At 44.6% G+C, this 15,865-nt stretch overlaps 1 protein-coding gene across 1 annotated transcript in view; it reads right to left on the bottom strand.

Moving 5' to 3' along the window:
• Positions 1-15,865, bottom strand: part of stox2a (storkhead box 2a) — a gene marked incomplete at its 3' end in the record, with an annotated part of 37,762 nt that overhangs the window by 19,803 nt on the left and 2,094 nt on the right. Inside the window, exon 2 of the mRNA XM_084317842.1 lies at positions 5,068-5,220. Within this exon, the coding sequence (XP_084173968.1) occupies positions 5,068-5,220 (153 nt within the window). The remainder of the gene's footprint in view (positions 1-5,067; positions 5,221-15,865) is intronic.

Below are 15,865 nucleotides of genomic sequence, written 5' to 3' on the forward strand. Positions count from 1 at the left end.
CGAGCAAGGCCGGAGAGATAAACAGCGCCATGGACCAGAACAACTGACGGTGAAAAGATAAAGTGAGTCTCAACAACTTCACAAGCCAATAAGAAAACGAACAATAGTGTATCCGTAAACGTAATTAGTTTGACACAGAGAATGCCAGCTGTAATAGTGTGTTTGAATAACAGCAGAGCGGCACCGGTTTTTGTTTTGAAAATCGAGAGTCTTATCTACAGAGCACAGAAGCCACTGTATAGGAGATGGGAAGGGAGGCAAAGGGGAGATGTTCATTCAATTAAAGGGGCAACATCGTATTTAGTTTGATTACTGTTCAAAAAGCAGGAAGCGGGAAGCGGGACTGTGGCGTGAAGGGAGCAGTGAACAAACGTTACGGGTGTGGTCGGTAGCGAGAGAATGTTTGAGGCATTAAAGGGACGGTGAAAAAAAAAAAAAGGAAAAGAATTGGCCGCAGAGCCACGAGGAGATTAGAACCGGGAAGTGACACGTCAACCAATCCTCTAGACTGAGTTTGGCCGCTATCTAGGGGGGGCAGTGGGATAATACAGGCAAATGGAGGAGGAGTAGGTTGCCACCTAGTGGCGGAGGGGGGGGTAGTGCTGGGGAGTTTCCATTACCCATAGGGGAATATTTAGAGTTTAATTTAATTAAGGAGTTTAATTGCGGAGGGGGGGGTAGTGCTGGGGAGTTTCCATTACCCATAGGGGAATATTTAGAGTTTAAGTTAACTAAGGAGTTTAATTTTTTCAAAATTACCAACTGCTTGTGTGTATACACGGTGGTGTATGTGAGAACTTTGTAAAGGAACTCAAAGTGTGGTATAGAGCGACGTGACAGCTCCAGGGCGACGGTAGACAGCCCTGTAGGGTATAGAGCGACAGGACAGCTCCAGGGCGACGGTAGACAGCCCCGTAGGGTATATAGAGCGACGTGACAGCTCCAGGGCGACGGTAGACAGCCCCGTAGGGTATAGAGCGACGGGACAGCTCCAGGGCGACGGTAGACAGCCCCGTAGGGTATATAGAGCGACGTGACAGCTCCAGGGCGACGGTAGACAGCCCCGTAGGGTATAGAGCGACGGGACAGCTCCAGGGCGACGGTAGACAGCCCTGTAGGGTATAGAGCGATGTGACAGCTCCAGGGCGACGGTAGACAGCCCCGTAGGGTATAGAGCAACGGACAGCTCTGTTGTATGTTAGATGATAGTACGAGTACGTATGTGAGTTAGGGGCAGGGAACCAACCTGCTCTGTTGTATGTTAGAGCGATGCTCTGTTGTATGTTATTATCATAATAATAATATCGATATACAGGTTAATTAAATAGTTTAATTATTGAATGGGTTAAATAAGAATTGCAGAGAGAGATGAGATGCGGTTAATTAAATAAGTTTAATTATGAAATAAGAGGGAGTTCGATCTCCAGTGGGGCCTTCTCACACCTAATAAATAGGCAGAGTCTTGAGGGGACAAGTCACCAGAAAGAACTGGCGCGCGCTGGGGGTCACCCGTGGGACGAACATAGAGCGCCGAGTGGGTATCGTTTAGCTGCTGGTGTCACGCCGGAAGACAACAAAACAGGGAACAGCCCTGTAGGATTAGATATGGGTGTTGAGAAGGTGGGGGACTAATAGAGAACAAATAGCGCCATGGGCTGTAGGACACTCACACCGTCCAACAGTCTGAAAGGGCGTGGCCATGGCCGGGGCTTGCAGAGGAAAAATAGAAGGAGAACTGGAGATAACTCCATGGAACGAGCTGCAGGCCCAAAGCCACGGTAGACTAATAGAAAACACAGGGTCGAGTGTACAGAAAAACTGCCGGCGTGGTGTTTCTGCTTTCAGAGTCTGGAGAGGGCCGACGGCGGTGGAGATGAGCCTCAACCAAGATGACCGACAGGGCGGAGATGACCGACGGGGCGGAGACGGCCGACGGGGTGGAGTCCAGCGGTCGCAGGCGGTGTTGCCCAGGGGAGAACGAGGCGGACATCGGAGGGGGCTTCCCTGCGGAGACGCTGTTTAGAGAGCGTTTTGAAACAACAGAGCACGGGCGGTGAATCATGGACAAGCAGGGACTTCCTTTCAGAGTCAATCAGGAGATCGAGAGACGAGACAACAGCGAGAAGTCCTGTGTTCATTGATTAGGAGTATGAGATATAAATGGAGGATTCATATAGAAGATATATGTATAGAAGGATATATATATATAGAAGGTAGATAAGAGGGAAAACAGTAAAACAACAGGATGGAATTATTGGGAGCAGACAGAGGAGCTCTAATTGTTATGAGTCGTTGGATGTTGTTGGTGTTGGTGGTCGGTTTCGGTTCCCTTTGTGCACGAAGGGGGGCGCAAGCAGACATCAGGCAGCAAGATCACTGGGTTGACCGTGGGCCGTCTTCGTTTCTTGTGCACGAGAGATGAGGTTGGTTTGCTTCAACCACAGGCTATTTTTGGCATAATTAATTAAAAAACCAAATAATGATTTATGATTCTGAAGGTTGATTAAGAATCAAAGGGGGGAATGAGGGATTTGGGGTGCTTTTTCAATGTATGTGATGTATAGATTGGGGGAAGATGGTAGCATCTAACGGTGCCAGGTCAGAGAGGGCAGAAATGTGTTTGGCTTAGCAGAGGTTGGTTCAGAGCGAGTGAGCACCACACTGCCAGCGAGGGGGTTTGTTTTTAATTCCTCGGAGACATAACACTGATAGCGAGTGTACTGTAGGCCCAGAGCAGGAGGGAGAGAGGTTCATCTTAATGAAAGTTTAATGGTGTTAAAGGTTATGCAGTTGTCATGACAGCACGTCGCATGACAACCAGAAGGCGGGCCGTCGTTGCTACGGCAAAGATCTATAAGTCGAACGGTGTTTCCGGGTGTAGGGCAGACTAGAATCTGACCAAGAGCGAGTAGGACTGAGATCACACAGAGGACACTCTCTCCTCTCATCACAGAGAGGAGGGGGGGGGGGGAGAATGCCACATCATCATTAGCTCCGGCTAACGCGAGGAGGGTTAGGCTAAAGACCAGGCCTGAACACTATTGGACTGAATAACAAAAGGACGATAGACGAACACACCGAAAGATCATTAGAATAGACTCTTCAAGGACGATACAATTTGATAACATCTGATAACATCTGATTATGAGGTTCTGTTTATAGCGATAAAACAACGCTTTTCCTCATAAGGTATTTCACGGTGTTGAAGTGTCGAATTCTTACGGAGGTGGAGAATAGGATCTTATCAGCCAGTGTCGTAGACGTCAGGACCATTAAAATGACACAACGCAGAGGAATTGGATGGAGAGCCAAAACAGATGAAGACGTGATACTGGCCAGTTTGATCAGGATCTTACAACCTGCTGGCCAAATCCTCCCCCCTGACCGACCTTTCCATCACAGTCGAGAATGCAGCTGTGACCGCGTCCCCGACCGCCAAGAACCTTGGTGTTGTCCTCAACGACCAGTTGAACTTCTCTGCTCACATCGCAGCGACAACCAGAACCTGCAGATTCCTCCTGTGCAACGTCAGAAGGATCCGCCCCTTCCTGACAAAAGAAGCCACCCAACTCCTCGTCCAATCAACAGTCATCTCCCGCCTTGACTACTGCAACGCACTGCTCGCTGGCCTCCCGGCCACTGCCACCAAGCCTCTTCAACTCATTCAAAACGCAGCGGCATGTATCCGCTTCAAGGCCCTCGACCTAGCATACCGTGCGGCAAAGGGAACCGCTCCCGCCTACCTCCGGTCAATGGTCTCTAACTACACACCCTCAAGACCCCTACGCTCTGCATCTTCTGGCCGCCTCAGACCTACTCCTATCCAAGCTCCGGGAGGGTCATCAAAGAGAAGCCGCCTATTCTCAGTCCTTGCCCCACAAAGTGCTAAAGACGCACTTCTTCAACCATTATCTGAAATAATAAAAAAAAATTAAATAAAAAAATCTAACCCCAACTAACCTTACTGTCATGCACTTGTCCTAATAAACTAACCTACACTGTAACATGCAACACTTTGATGAACATTGTTACTCAGCTGATAGAGTTGTACCCTTCCTGATGACTTGTCGTACAGAACTTGGAAGTCGCTTTGGATAAAAGCGTCAGCTAAGTGACTAAATGTAATTGTAAATGTAAACAGATGTGTCCTTCAGTTATTGGTGTAAAGTTGTGGAATTCTCTCCATAGCGAGCTTAAGGGATGTAATAGTGTTTGTCAATTCAAAAAGAATTATAAAAAATATATATTTAGTCAGTATGAAAGTCAAATGTGATCTGAATAGTGAGATCTTTTCTATTTTTTCTTTTAGTCTTTATTATTATTATTATCATCATTTAATTTTTTCTTGTTTAAACTGTGGATTGTTTGTTTCTTTGTATATGGTATAAATTATTATTTTGTGTAAATTAGGTTGTACGCCGACCATCAAGTAATACTTGTTTAGTTTAGGAATAAGGGGCAGGTAACTATAAGAATTATTCTTCTTCCTGCTCCTTTTGCCCATGGTATGGTATTTATGATTTTGTATGAAAAATGATTGTATTGTTTCCATGTGGCAAATAAAACTCTGAATCTGAATCTGAGATTATTTTCCACACTGTGGGATAAGAAAGTTGACTAAACTAAACTACAAAAAAAAAAAAAAAAGTACAAATGTCTGAACAAAATAACGATCATATTTTCTCCAGTCATATTATTATAATTTATTTTTTTACCTTTATTTACCCAGGGTAGGTTCTCTGAGCACGGATGCTTTTTTTCAGCTACGCCCTGCTTCACATTCACACAGTTCCATTCACACCTGGGAGCTGTCCAGTACAACCACAGTCTGACACCATTGGCCACTGAGCAACTCCACTGGAGCAGTTGGGGGTTAAGTGCCTTGCTCAAGGGCACTTCAGCGATTGGTGTTAACAGGGTATGGGAGAGAGTTATTAATTCACTTCCCCAGCCCAGATTTTTTCCCCTGCCGGTCCGGGGGATCGAACAAGCGACCTTCCGGACACAAACCCGCTTCTCTAACCTTTAGGCCACCGCTGCCCCATTGGGACTGTGTGTCAGACGTACCTGGGAAGCTGGTAGTGAGGTGGTCCACCAGGGCCTCCTGGGTGACAGGCTTGTGGGCTGAGTTCATGGCAGAGACGGCCAGACAGAGTATCTCCCCCAGCGGGATGAACTGAGACTGGCTGATGGGTGACATACTGATAGGAGACACATCACCTGGAGGAGAAATGAGATAAGATAACTGTTAACCCTTTCACTACCACACTATACTACCAAAATGGTTGACACCTTCACTGCGACAATACAGAACTCGTTAACCCTTTCACTGCCACACGACCAAAAGGGTTAACCCTTTCACGACCACACTGCAGAAGGTTAACCCGTCTGTAGTGTGGTAGTGAAAGGGTTAACCTTCTGTAGTGTGGTAGTGAAAGGGTTAAGATTATGAACGAACAGCAGGTCACACCGTGTCTCTTGGGGCGATTGTGTAGAAGGTGATGTGAGCCATCTGGAACACCTCCATCTCCTATTGACCTATCTCAAACCCTGCCCCCTTTTCTGGATCCTCCAATCACAACTGTTTGTCTGAGGGAAGCAACGGTTGTGATTAGAGGATCAAGAAAAGAGGTTGGGTTTGAGAAATTGTCTGTATTTCAGTGGTCTCTCTTGTCCCTCCTAGGCCTATAAATGGGTTTCTTGTTTATAAACACACCATGTTCGAGCCAATCAGCAACACCCACTGAATCACGTGACTGAGTTGCCCCCTACCTGCGTGAGCTGCTGCACTAAAAAACTACAACAGGGCTCTATGGAGAAACCATGGCACTCCCCTGACTAAAAGTGGTTTTAGTGGTTTCAAACAAAAATAGCTGGATGTCATTTTGACAAATCAGCATGGTTGTGAGTCTTTCATCTTTTACACATATAGCTTTGGCATGGATTGATTGTTTAGATCGCTAGCATGGCTAACAAATGCAAATATTATTGTACTGTAGTCCATTGTTCTGACCAGGAATGCATTCCTCATTACAAATCCTTGATGTGCGTGTGCCACACTGAGTCTGACGTGGAAACCCACAGCTCATGTATTTCTGAGGCTTGAGTCTTCTCTCAGACCGATATACTGGAGCTATATTGTTTCTTGGCGAGTGGCAGGGCATTACTACACACTGGGGCCTATTCACAAACATAATTCAAACTGCCGTGTTGGTCAGGACTCCCTGGAAGAAGAGATCTTGTATCTCAATGGGACATTCCTGGATAAATAAAAATAAAATAAAAAAAGATTTGGGTTTTAATTCAGAAAATGTAATTGACTGGCGGCTGGGTGGCGCAGCGGACATTGCGCTCGTCACCAACGCAAGAGACACCGGGTTCGAATCCGGCTGTCGGCGTTGCCTCCGGCTTGGGCCGGCCGTCATACTGGCTCAATTGGCAGAGGTAGCGGGTGGAAGTCGATGGGTGGTAATCTGGACGTTGTGGACAGCGACTCCTACAAGTCGGTTGGGGACGCCTGCACAGTAGAGACAGGAAGTAGCGGGGGTAGTGTGAGCCTCCCACACGTTACACCTCGCGAATGAGAGTCCGCGCTGGCAGGTGAAAAGATGTGACAGGCTGCCTCCTCGTGTACCGGAGGGGACACGTGATGCAAGGCTTCTATCCTCCCTACAACCGACCAGTGGGGGGCATATGCGAGCAACGTTCAAGACAGGGGAGGGGAGAATAGGAAACAGCGAAATTGGGATGGGAGAAAAATAGAAAATAAGGAGAAAAGGTGGATATAAAAACAAATGTATTGACTGGAATTATTTGATTGTGAACTTACTGAAACAGTCAGCTTATACCCAATTCTAACCCAAATTCAGGTATTGTTGGTTCCACAGCTCTACCATTGTCACTGTTTGGTGAGTTCATGACCTCTGAAGTCTGCACAGGTCCCTGCGTCTTTCACAACATGTCCAGACGGCAGCATGCCTATGTTCCCACAGCCCTATGTTCCCACATTTCCTTTTTTCATACATTTTTATCTGATTTTATCCCCCTTTCTCTTAATTTGGTACACCCAACCTATTATCCAATTGTCCTCTGGCAGTAGAGGGTTCATCCGGGAACATATGGCTGTGGGACCATTGGGCTATGGGAACATAGGGCCTAATTTTTTGTGGGAAAGAAATCTTAGAAATGTGGGAACATAGGGCCTCGTTTTGAGAGAGATCTTAGAAATGTGGGAACATAGGGCCTCGTTTTGAGAGAGATCTTAGAAATGTGGGAACATAGGGCTGTGGGAACATAGGGCCTAATTTTGAGTGAAAGAAAAATCTTAGAAATGTGGGAACATAGGGCTGTGGGACCATTGGGCTGTGGGAATATAGGGTGTGGGACCATTGGGCTGTGGGAACATAGGGCTGACCCCTTCACGTCCAGACATAGTTACTTTACACAACAACATGTAGCCTGTTTAACCTGTATTAGGAGTTCAGAGTCTATGAATCTCCAGAAATCTCAGTATTGAGTAAAGATTTATAGAATATATAATTTTTTTGCCAGTCCACTAGTTCAGTACCATCTCATGTGTATTGTGCAGTTATTTGTAAGATTACGGTGAGTGAGGTGCAGATAGATGAATTTTTTGAAGAATTGTGAGAAGTTGACGTCTTTCAGTGTTTTAGTGTTATTCTGATAAGACTGCAGATAAACCGGAAAACAGAAGAGAGAAAAGTATGACCGCATTAGCATGAGAGGGATTCACACTCTCACAGTCACCATAGAGCCCATGCAAAGCCCCATTACTCCTCAGTCCTCACTGGCACAAAATACTCTTGTATCTCTTCACAACAACAGCATATATATATATAAATATAATAAATAAATAAATATACATTTATGACAATTATTTAAACACTTACAGAGGTGATACAACTTTTTAACCTAGGATAGTGCAACCGGGATTCATAATCTGTGTATATAGTATACTGTATTATAGATTGGATATAGACATATGTCATTTTCCAGGACAATGGGCCGTCCAACCACCATAGTAGACACAGAAGACACAGTGAAGACGCAAAAGTTGGAAACAGAGGCAAAGTGGTGGGGGGGGGGGATATGGTATGGCTATGTGGCGGTTTTCTGATGGATTTACATGGTGTATGTCTAGTTGACTGCAACACAAAGACCGTAAGCTACCAATATTATAAACAAAGACCACAGACTAAAGAATAGACTAGAGTCACTAGACAAAATTTTTTATCTAACATCACAGTGAAGTTCAGATCTGGAAAAACATACACGTCGTCGGTCCATTGCAATAGACTGAGAAAGAAAACAATATGTAATGGGGATTGGGGAAGACCGTTCATCTTTGACGTTTGGCAATAGATAGTAACCCCTTCAAATCGAGCACTTATACAGTAGTAGGCTATAGGCTTCGATTTGACAACATGAATATATTTGTATGATTCTGTTTGATTGATTGATTGAAAATTGTATTAACAGATTGCAGAATGGGTACAATACAGTACGGCTCAATACACGCAATTGTTAAGGGGATGCAGACCAGAGAAAGACTTTCGTCTTGTTTACATCAGGGTCCCCCATTTTCAATTCATCATAACATATGTAGACATACATGATAGACAGTACTGCTACATCTATACATTTATGACATACCAGATTTACAAATACAGTACTGTTTGCGATACAAAAATAGTCTAAAAAAGAGAGTAAATACATTTGACGAAGAAACTGTACATTGGAGGATGTGTGACTTATATATATCCCTCCCCACGCTATGCTAGCAGCGTTGAGGAGGTCTATGGAGGATGGAGGGTGGAGTTGTTGGAGGAGACGACTCACCTGGTGCCCGGTAGACCGGCGGGGAGGGAGAGAAGTGAGCAGGAGGGGGTGGAGGGAGGTGCTGCTGCTGTTTCTGCGCGCCGCCGCGGACGTCTTTCTCACTACGGGAGAGATTACGCTCCAGCGGCCGTTCAGACAGATCCGAGTTGCAGGGCCAGGCCCGGCGCAGGTTGCTACTGCGGTTCTTCTTCATAGTGAGTGACCCCCCGGCAGGCAGCAGGTGGCTTTATTAACCCCGGGGCTTATTGGGGAGAAGGGGCGGAATGGGGAGAAGGGAGGAGGAGGGAGGAGGGGTGCAGGGGGAGGTCGACCAACCTCAGGCTTAGTGCCTCCCCCGCATCAGTAAAGAGCGTCCCGCTAGAGAGACGATCACACACCAGACATGATGGCAGAGGAGAACCAGTGTGCACGTCGTTCACATACACTACTACACACGCGTCTCATTTACATCCACGGGCAGCAAGCAAGCGACACTCGACTCTATATTCAGACAGTGGCAGTGGGTTGGCAGCATCGCATCGGTCGCTGGGTTTTCCCATCAGGCTGATGATCTGGAGCGGTGACAGCAGCGGTGGTGGTGGTGGTGGTGGTGCAGGTGCTTGCGCAAGGCATCACCCTCTCATCAGCATCAGTCCCAGCCACCATTTGTAGCATCCCCATTTGCATGCGTAGGGAGGCACATTACGTAGCCGCTCTGATGTGGGAGGAGGAGGAGGGAGGGAGCAGGGAGGAAGAGGGGGGCAGCAGGGGTAGAGATGATGGGGGGAAATGGGGCATTGGAAGCAAAGAGGACGATGAGGAGAGATTCTCTAGTGGATTTTCTTTTTTTTTTTTATCCGTATTTCCCTGCTAACTAAAAGGTAAATGGGGGGGGTGGAAGAGAGGGGATGGATGGCTGGTTAAAAGATCCACAGCTTAATAAGAGGCCCAGTCTCTTCCGACAATAGCTCAGTTCACCACAGGAGTGCTCGGCCGAGCCCCCCCCCGGAAAACAAAAGAGCTCACTCAAAAGAAAAAAGAGGGAAATCTCCATTCACCCTAATGGGCAGTGAACACAACTCAATAGTATGCCAAGCATCAGAGAGGCCACGTCCACCTCCATCTTTATCCGATCAAGCACAAGACCCCGTCGTCCTTTCCGACAACAGCACACCAGGAGGAGAGGGTGGGGAGAGAAAAAAATGGAGAGCATAGAAATAAATAAATAAATTCAAGAATGGATATCCACTGTCCACCACCGCGATCCAATGGAAGACGCTGCTAAACTGATCGCTGTAGTAGCATCCATTCATTAACGGGGGAGGCTGTGCAAACTCCAGTCCACGGCAAATCTCTTTCAACGCTAATGCTGCAGCTGTTCCCAGCACCTCCAGGAAGGGTGTGTGAGTATGTATGCGTGTGTGCGTGTGCGTGTGTGTGTGTGTGTGTGTGTGTGTGTACGTGTGTACGTGTGTGTGCGCGCGCGTCCGCCTGCTGCGCGCGATTCTGCGTGAGCATGCATGCGTCTGTGTCTGGGTGATTGAGGCTGAGGGGAGGGGAGGAGAGAGAGGATGCGAGAGATCGAGGACATACACGCATAAGCCAAAGAAGACAGCAAATATCAACAGTGAAATACACAAATGCAGGCCTTGACTCACATTATGCCCAGTGAAGATCCAAAGGTATACTATACCTCACAGAACCTCTGGCTCTCTCTCTCTCTCTCTCTCTCTCTCTCTCTCTCTCTCTCTCTCTCTCTCTCTCTCTCTCTCTCTCTCTCTCTCCTAACTAAGCTGGTCTCCACGGATGAATGAACCCTTAAACGACCCTTCTTTCTCCCTCACACATTCATCTTTTCTGTGGATGGATGGATGGATGGGTGGGTGGTTGGAGGGAGAGAGGAAGGGTGAGAGTGAGAGGGCAGGACAGGGCAGGGGGTGAAGGGGACAGTATAGCCTATATACACATCCAATCTACTCCAGTTCAGTGAGACCACAGAGAAAGCCACCGTGCCAGCCATCTTATTTCTCAGTAGTGCTGCAACAGCCTTTGTTGCCATGACAACGCAAGCCGATGATCTCATAGCTGCTCGAGTGCTGTTCCCTTAAAGAGCCAGTCGCTCAAGATAGGAGCAGCAGACACTGGGACAGGCACTGGCTGTTACACAGACGGATCATTTGTGCTACGTTGACGCTGATGTCTGAGATTCAGGGATGCTCTGATGGGGGGAATGAGCTACAAGCGACAGAAAGAAGCGCGATTGATTAAGGCAGGAATATAAAATGAAACGATAAAAACCAGGACAGTGTCTGGGTTGCCTACTAATGCTCATGTCTATAGGTAATGTCCATAATGGCAACAACGCTTTGGATCCCAACTCATGCTATGCTTTTATACTTGTATCACCTCACCTCTATGATTTTTGATACTATCAAAAAACCGCTGCCCCTTTTTTTTTATTAAAAAAGCAAAGGAAATAAAAGTTGTTGAGGTTGAATATGTCAGGTGGGTGTATACCTGTTCAAATTAAACATTGTGTCCATAGAGTTTCAGGCTGTGCCTTATCAGCCAACTTTCTTGCAAAGCAGGAACATTCTCACCAGGTGGCTGCCCTCTAGTGGAACTCTAACGATAGTACATGCCTTTCATCAAAAGTCCATTTCAGGCCGGCCGCTGACTAGTGAAACAAAAGCAATATGCCAACATACAACACACATCCTGATACAGCACATCCAAAATGAATAAATGTGGACGAAATTCTTCCTGTTGCGTCAATCGTTTCCCCCTATTCTCTTTCAGGACCCTCCCTTTCCTTCCACAGGGGGACATGCCTCACAACCAGGCATGGGTCCTTTCCTGAACAAGCCCTTCACTTTCCTTCCTGCATAGCAGGCAGCACTCACTCCTTGCAGCCCTTTGTTTATAGTTTATACATCAAGTCAATGTGTCCACAACATCAAGTCAGAAAATAAACCAAGAAGCTATACCAGCCGAATTGCGAGGTCATGCATCATAATATGATGAATTGAAAATGGGGGACCCTGATGTAAACAAGACAACAGTCTTTCTCTGGTCTGCATCCCCTTAACAATTGTGTGTATTGAGCTGTACTGTACCCATTCTGCAATCTGTTAATAAAATGTTCAATCAATAAATGCTTTTGAAACAAGTTTGTTTTACTTGAAACTTAAGAGCAGCTACAGTAGTATTCAATTGCCTTGTTAATTATCTTTCTTTAATGAACACAGATTAAAAAAAATTTATCCTATTTTTGATAGAGGTTTCACCAGTTGGGTTTGACACACAGTGGTTACTGGCTCTCATTTTAATCAGGAATTTATTTACTGTTTAGGATTAAACTGGCCTGAAAACATACCAGTTATTTGGATCAAATTGTAATATTTGTGAAACACATAAAAATACCAATTTTAGTTGTAACATGATTGCAACAAAGCAATAAGGCAAGCAAGGGATTAAAAATGTCACCTAAAGAAAGAAAGAAAGAAAGAAAGAAAGAAAGAAAGAAAGAAAGAAAGAAAGAAAGAAAGAAAGAAAGAAAGAAAGAAAGAAAGAAAGAAAGAAAGAAAGAAAGAAAGAAAGAAAGAAAGAAAGAAAGAAAGAAAGAAAAAATGAATGATAAAAAAAAAGAATGATAAAAAAAATTGTGGGACTAAATGCAAGGACTGATAGCAGGTAAATAAGAGTTTTTAATTGTATTAGCTCAATGTTATATCTATAAAGGGTTTGTTTACATTGGGAATGCTTGTAAACATGAGTAAAACCGATCTACTTGTAGGCTATATTAAGATTTTACAATACGTTATGATAGTTCCAAATTGAGTATTTTCCATATACAAATCAAACTATTATAAAATCAAATGTATTTGTAAAGCCCGAAATCACAAGGTAATGCATCCATGGGCTGTACAAGTCTTCTTGAATAAGTCAAGAAGAAACATCACAATAAATCAAGAACAAAAAAGCACCATCAAATCAAAATATGCGACACTCCCAGACATTCCCCAATGAAGATGAGGAACAACTCATCTAACAATAGGGGGAAAAAAGCACCATAGGCGATGTGGAGGAGAGAAACCTCAGATGGGCTGTTCAAAGGGGATCCCCCAACTTGGATGTCGGTGATAATATGGATGATAGATGGGTGGAGAATAAAACAGGCGAATAGTTGGTATGTATGTACATATACATGTAATAAAATACATATATGTACATGCAATAGCAACTAAGGTACATAAGAACATTTTAGAAAAATTTAAATAATATAGAGCCAAGAACAACAACAACAAAAGAAAAAGCATAGGGAAACGAGCGCTGGTATGAAAATAAGATAAAGGCTAAACAATACACGCTTACCTAGGATTTGACTTGATTCAACAACAACAAAGCTTTACAACACTTTACAAAGCTTGATGCAGACCACGCTCGCTGCAATATTATATATATATTAACAAATTGTTCTAAATAAATAATAATGATAATAAATAATTTGAAGTTTGGACACATTTTTTGAGGTAGGTACCCCGTTGGGTACCGGTATCGGTTCAAATGTGAACGGTACCCAAACCTAATCACCACAAGACATATTAAAGAATGTATGTGACAGATCAATGCTTGCTAATGTTTTTCCCATTCCCTTTGTGCAAATAATTCTATATCATCCTTGAAAGCTTTTGTTCTTAATTTTTTTTTATTTGTCCAAAACCATATTCATGCCTTGGTATTGTTATCCTATCCAAAAGTGGCATATGTAAAAAAAATAAAATAAAAAAAAGGCTCAAGAATTTTAACAATTTGTCCAGACTCACAAAAATAGCCTAAATAAGTAAATATTGTAAACTCTATAAAACAAAAATACTGGAGTGGTTTTCACTTTAACACTGGTAGCAGTTAGCTAGCATAGTGGTAATACAATCCGCACACAACTATGTTGAACGTTTTTAAATATTTCACAGACAAATACTATATTACCACTTATTATCACAAGTGGAAATCTGAACAATGTCAAGTCAGAATGTGTATAATAAAAAAAGTGTGGCCTATTGTTCTTTTCCCCCTTCACTAAAATACATAGGTTACTGTAGGTTCGTTATTGGTATTTGAAGCCCATAATATAATCTATCAAATTGTAAAGTGCCACACAGAATAGAATGACCCAACAATGGAATTATAAATATGTGGAGAATTCTGGAAGCTTGGAGGAGAAGCCCCACCCTTTTCAAATGCAGAGAAAAATCTGACCATGGAAAGACTGTGGAAGCAGACACAGTTGTACAATACGTAATGTGAAGGAGTTTAACACAGTATCTAACACAAGATACCAAGTGATGTGTGCCATGTTCATTTGCCATGATAACACCATACACCGCTTTTTCAGTTTCATGATACAATTTATGACTTTTGACTTAAATAATACCATGATACAATCCAATTGAACCCTTTCACTACCACACTACCAAAGGGTTAACCCTTTCACTGCAACAATACAGAAGGTTAACCCTTTCACTACCACACGACAAAGGGTTAACCACTTAACCCTTTCACAACCACACTACAGCAGGTTAACCCTTTCACTGCCACACTACAGACGGTGGTTAACCCTTTCACTGTAGTAGTGAAAGGGTTAACCTTCAGTAGTGTGGCAGTGAAAGGGTTAAACCATGATACCAGTGGTTCCATAATTCTTTGGTCACTACAATCATCGTAAATACCATGATACAGTTTTTTTTATCTACTTTTTTCTCCTCCTTTTTCTGTGATTTTTCTCCCATCCCAATTTACCTCTCGTGCCAATTCTCCCTCCCCTGTCCTGATCGTTGCTCGCATATGCCCCCCACTGGCAGATTGTAGGGAGGATAGAAGCCTTGCATCACGTGTCCCCTCCGATACATGTGGAGGAAGCCTGTCACATCTTTTCACCTGCCAGCGCGGACTCTCATTTGACGAGGAGTAACGTGTGGGAGGCTCACACTACCCCCGCCATTTTCCTGACTTTGCTGTGCAGGCGTCCCCCAACCAACCTGTAGGAGTCGCTGTTCACAACGGCCAGACTACCACCCTTCGACTTCCCACCCGCTAATTCTGCCAATTGAGTTAGTATGACGGCCGGCCCGGTGTCTCTTGCGTTGGTGACGAGCGCAATGTCCGCTGCGCCCCCGCCGCCCACCATGATAGTGTTTTGTAAGGGACAGTCCCCTCAGGTGGGCATTAGGCAGCCTGGTAAGTTATTAGCTATAACACAAACATTCCAACGCTTATCAGTACTCGCTTCAATAGGTCCAGGAAAGGCATGGCACCCCTCCTGAAGGCTGGACTAAGCAGCAACATACCATACAGTACACACATAAAACCCCTCTGCCTGAACCTTTAGCTCTGAACAATGGCATGTCCTATGCCACCTATTCATGATTTCCCCAGCAACAATCTATACACGCTGATAATGTCAAGCATGCAAAGTAAAGGAGTTTGCAAACACGTACAGTACCCCTTTCACTGCCACGCGGCAAAGGGTTAACCCTTTCACACAACCACACTACAAAAGTCTAACCGTCTGTAGTGTGGTAGTGAAAGGTTATAACCTTCTGTAGTGTGGTAGTGAAAGGGTTAACAGCAATCCACAACCACAAACGCACACCAAGGCTGGGTGTGAAGAAGGCTACATAGCTAATTACAAATACTAGGGTAGGGTAGGTGGATAAATAGTTTGTGTCGCTATTTTTGAGTGCTTTCGAGAATCTACTCCTACCTTTACGTATATGAATACAATGAGTTTTGTCATAAAACAAACAGTGTTATTGATGTAAACAATAAGGAACTAAATCTTGGGGGCGGCTACGTGGCACAGTGGGCAAGGCGCTCGCAACGAATGCTGGAGACTAGGCTCGAACAGGATGCCTCCTGTTCGAGCCCCGCTCTCCACATTGCTTTCAGTTTAGCTAGTCGTCCACAGTAATACACATTGGCCGTATTACGGGGAGGGAAACTGAAGGGTGGGGATCGGGCGTTGTGG

The sequence above is a fragment of the Notolepis coatsorum genome (genome assembly GCF_963971535.1).
Source record: "Notolepis coatsorum genome assembly, chromosome: 7".
NCBI classification, from domain to species: Eukaryota; Metazoa; Chordata; class Actinopteri; order Aulopiformes; family Paralepididae; genus Notolepis; species Notolepis coatsorum.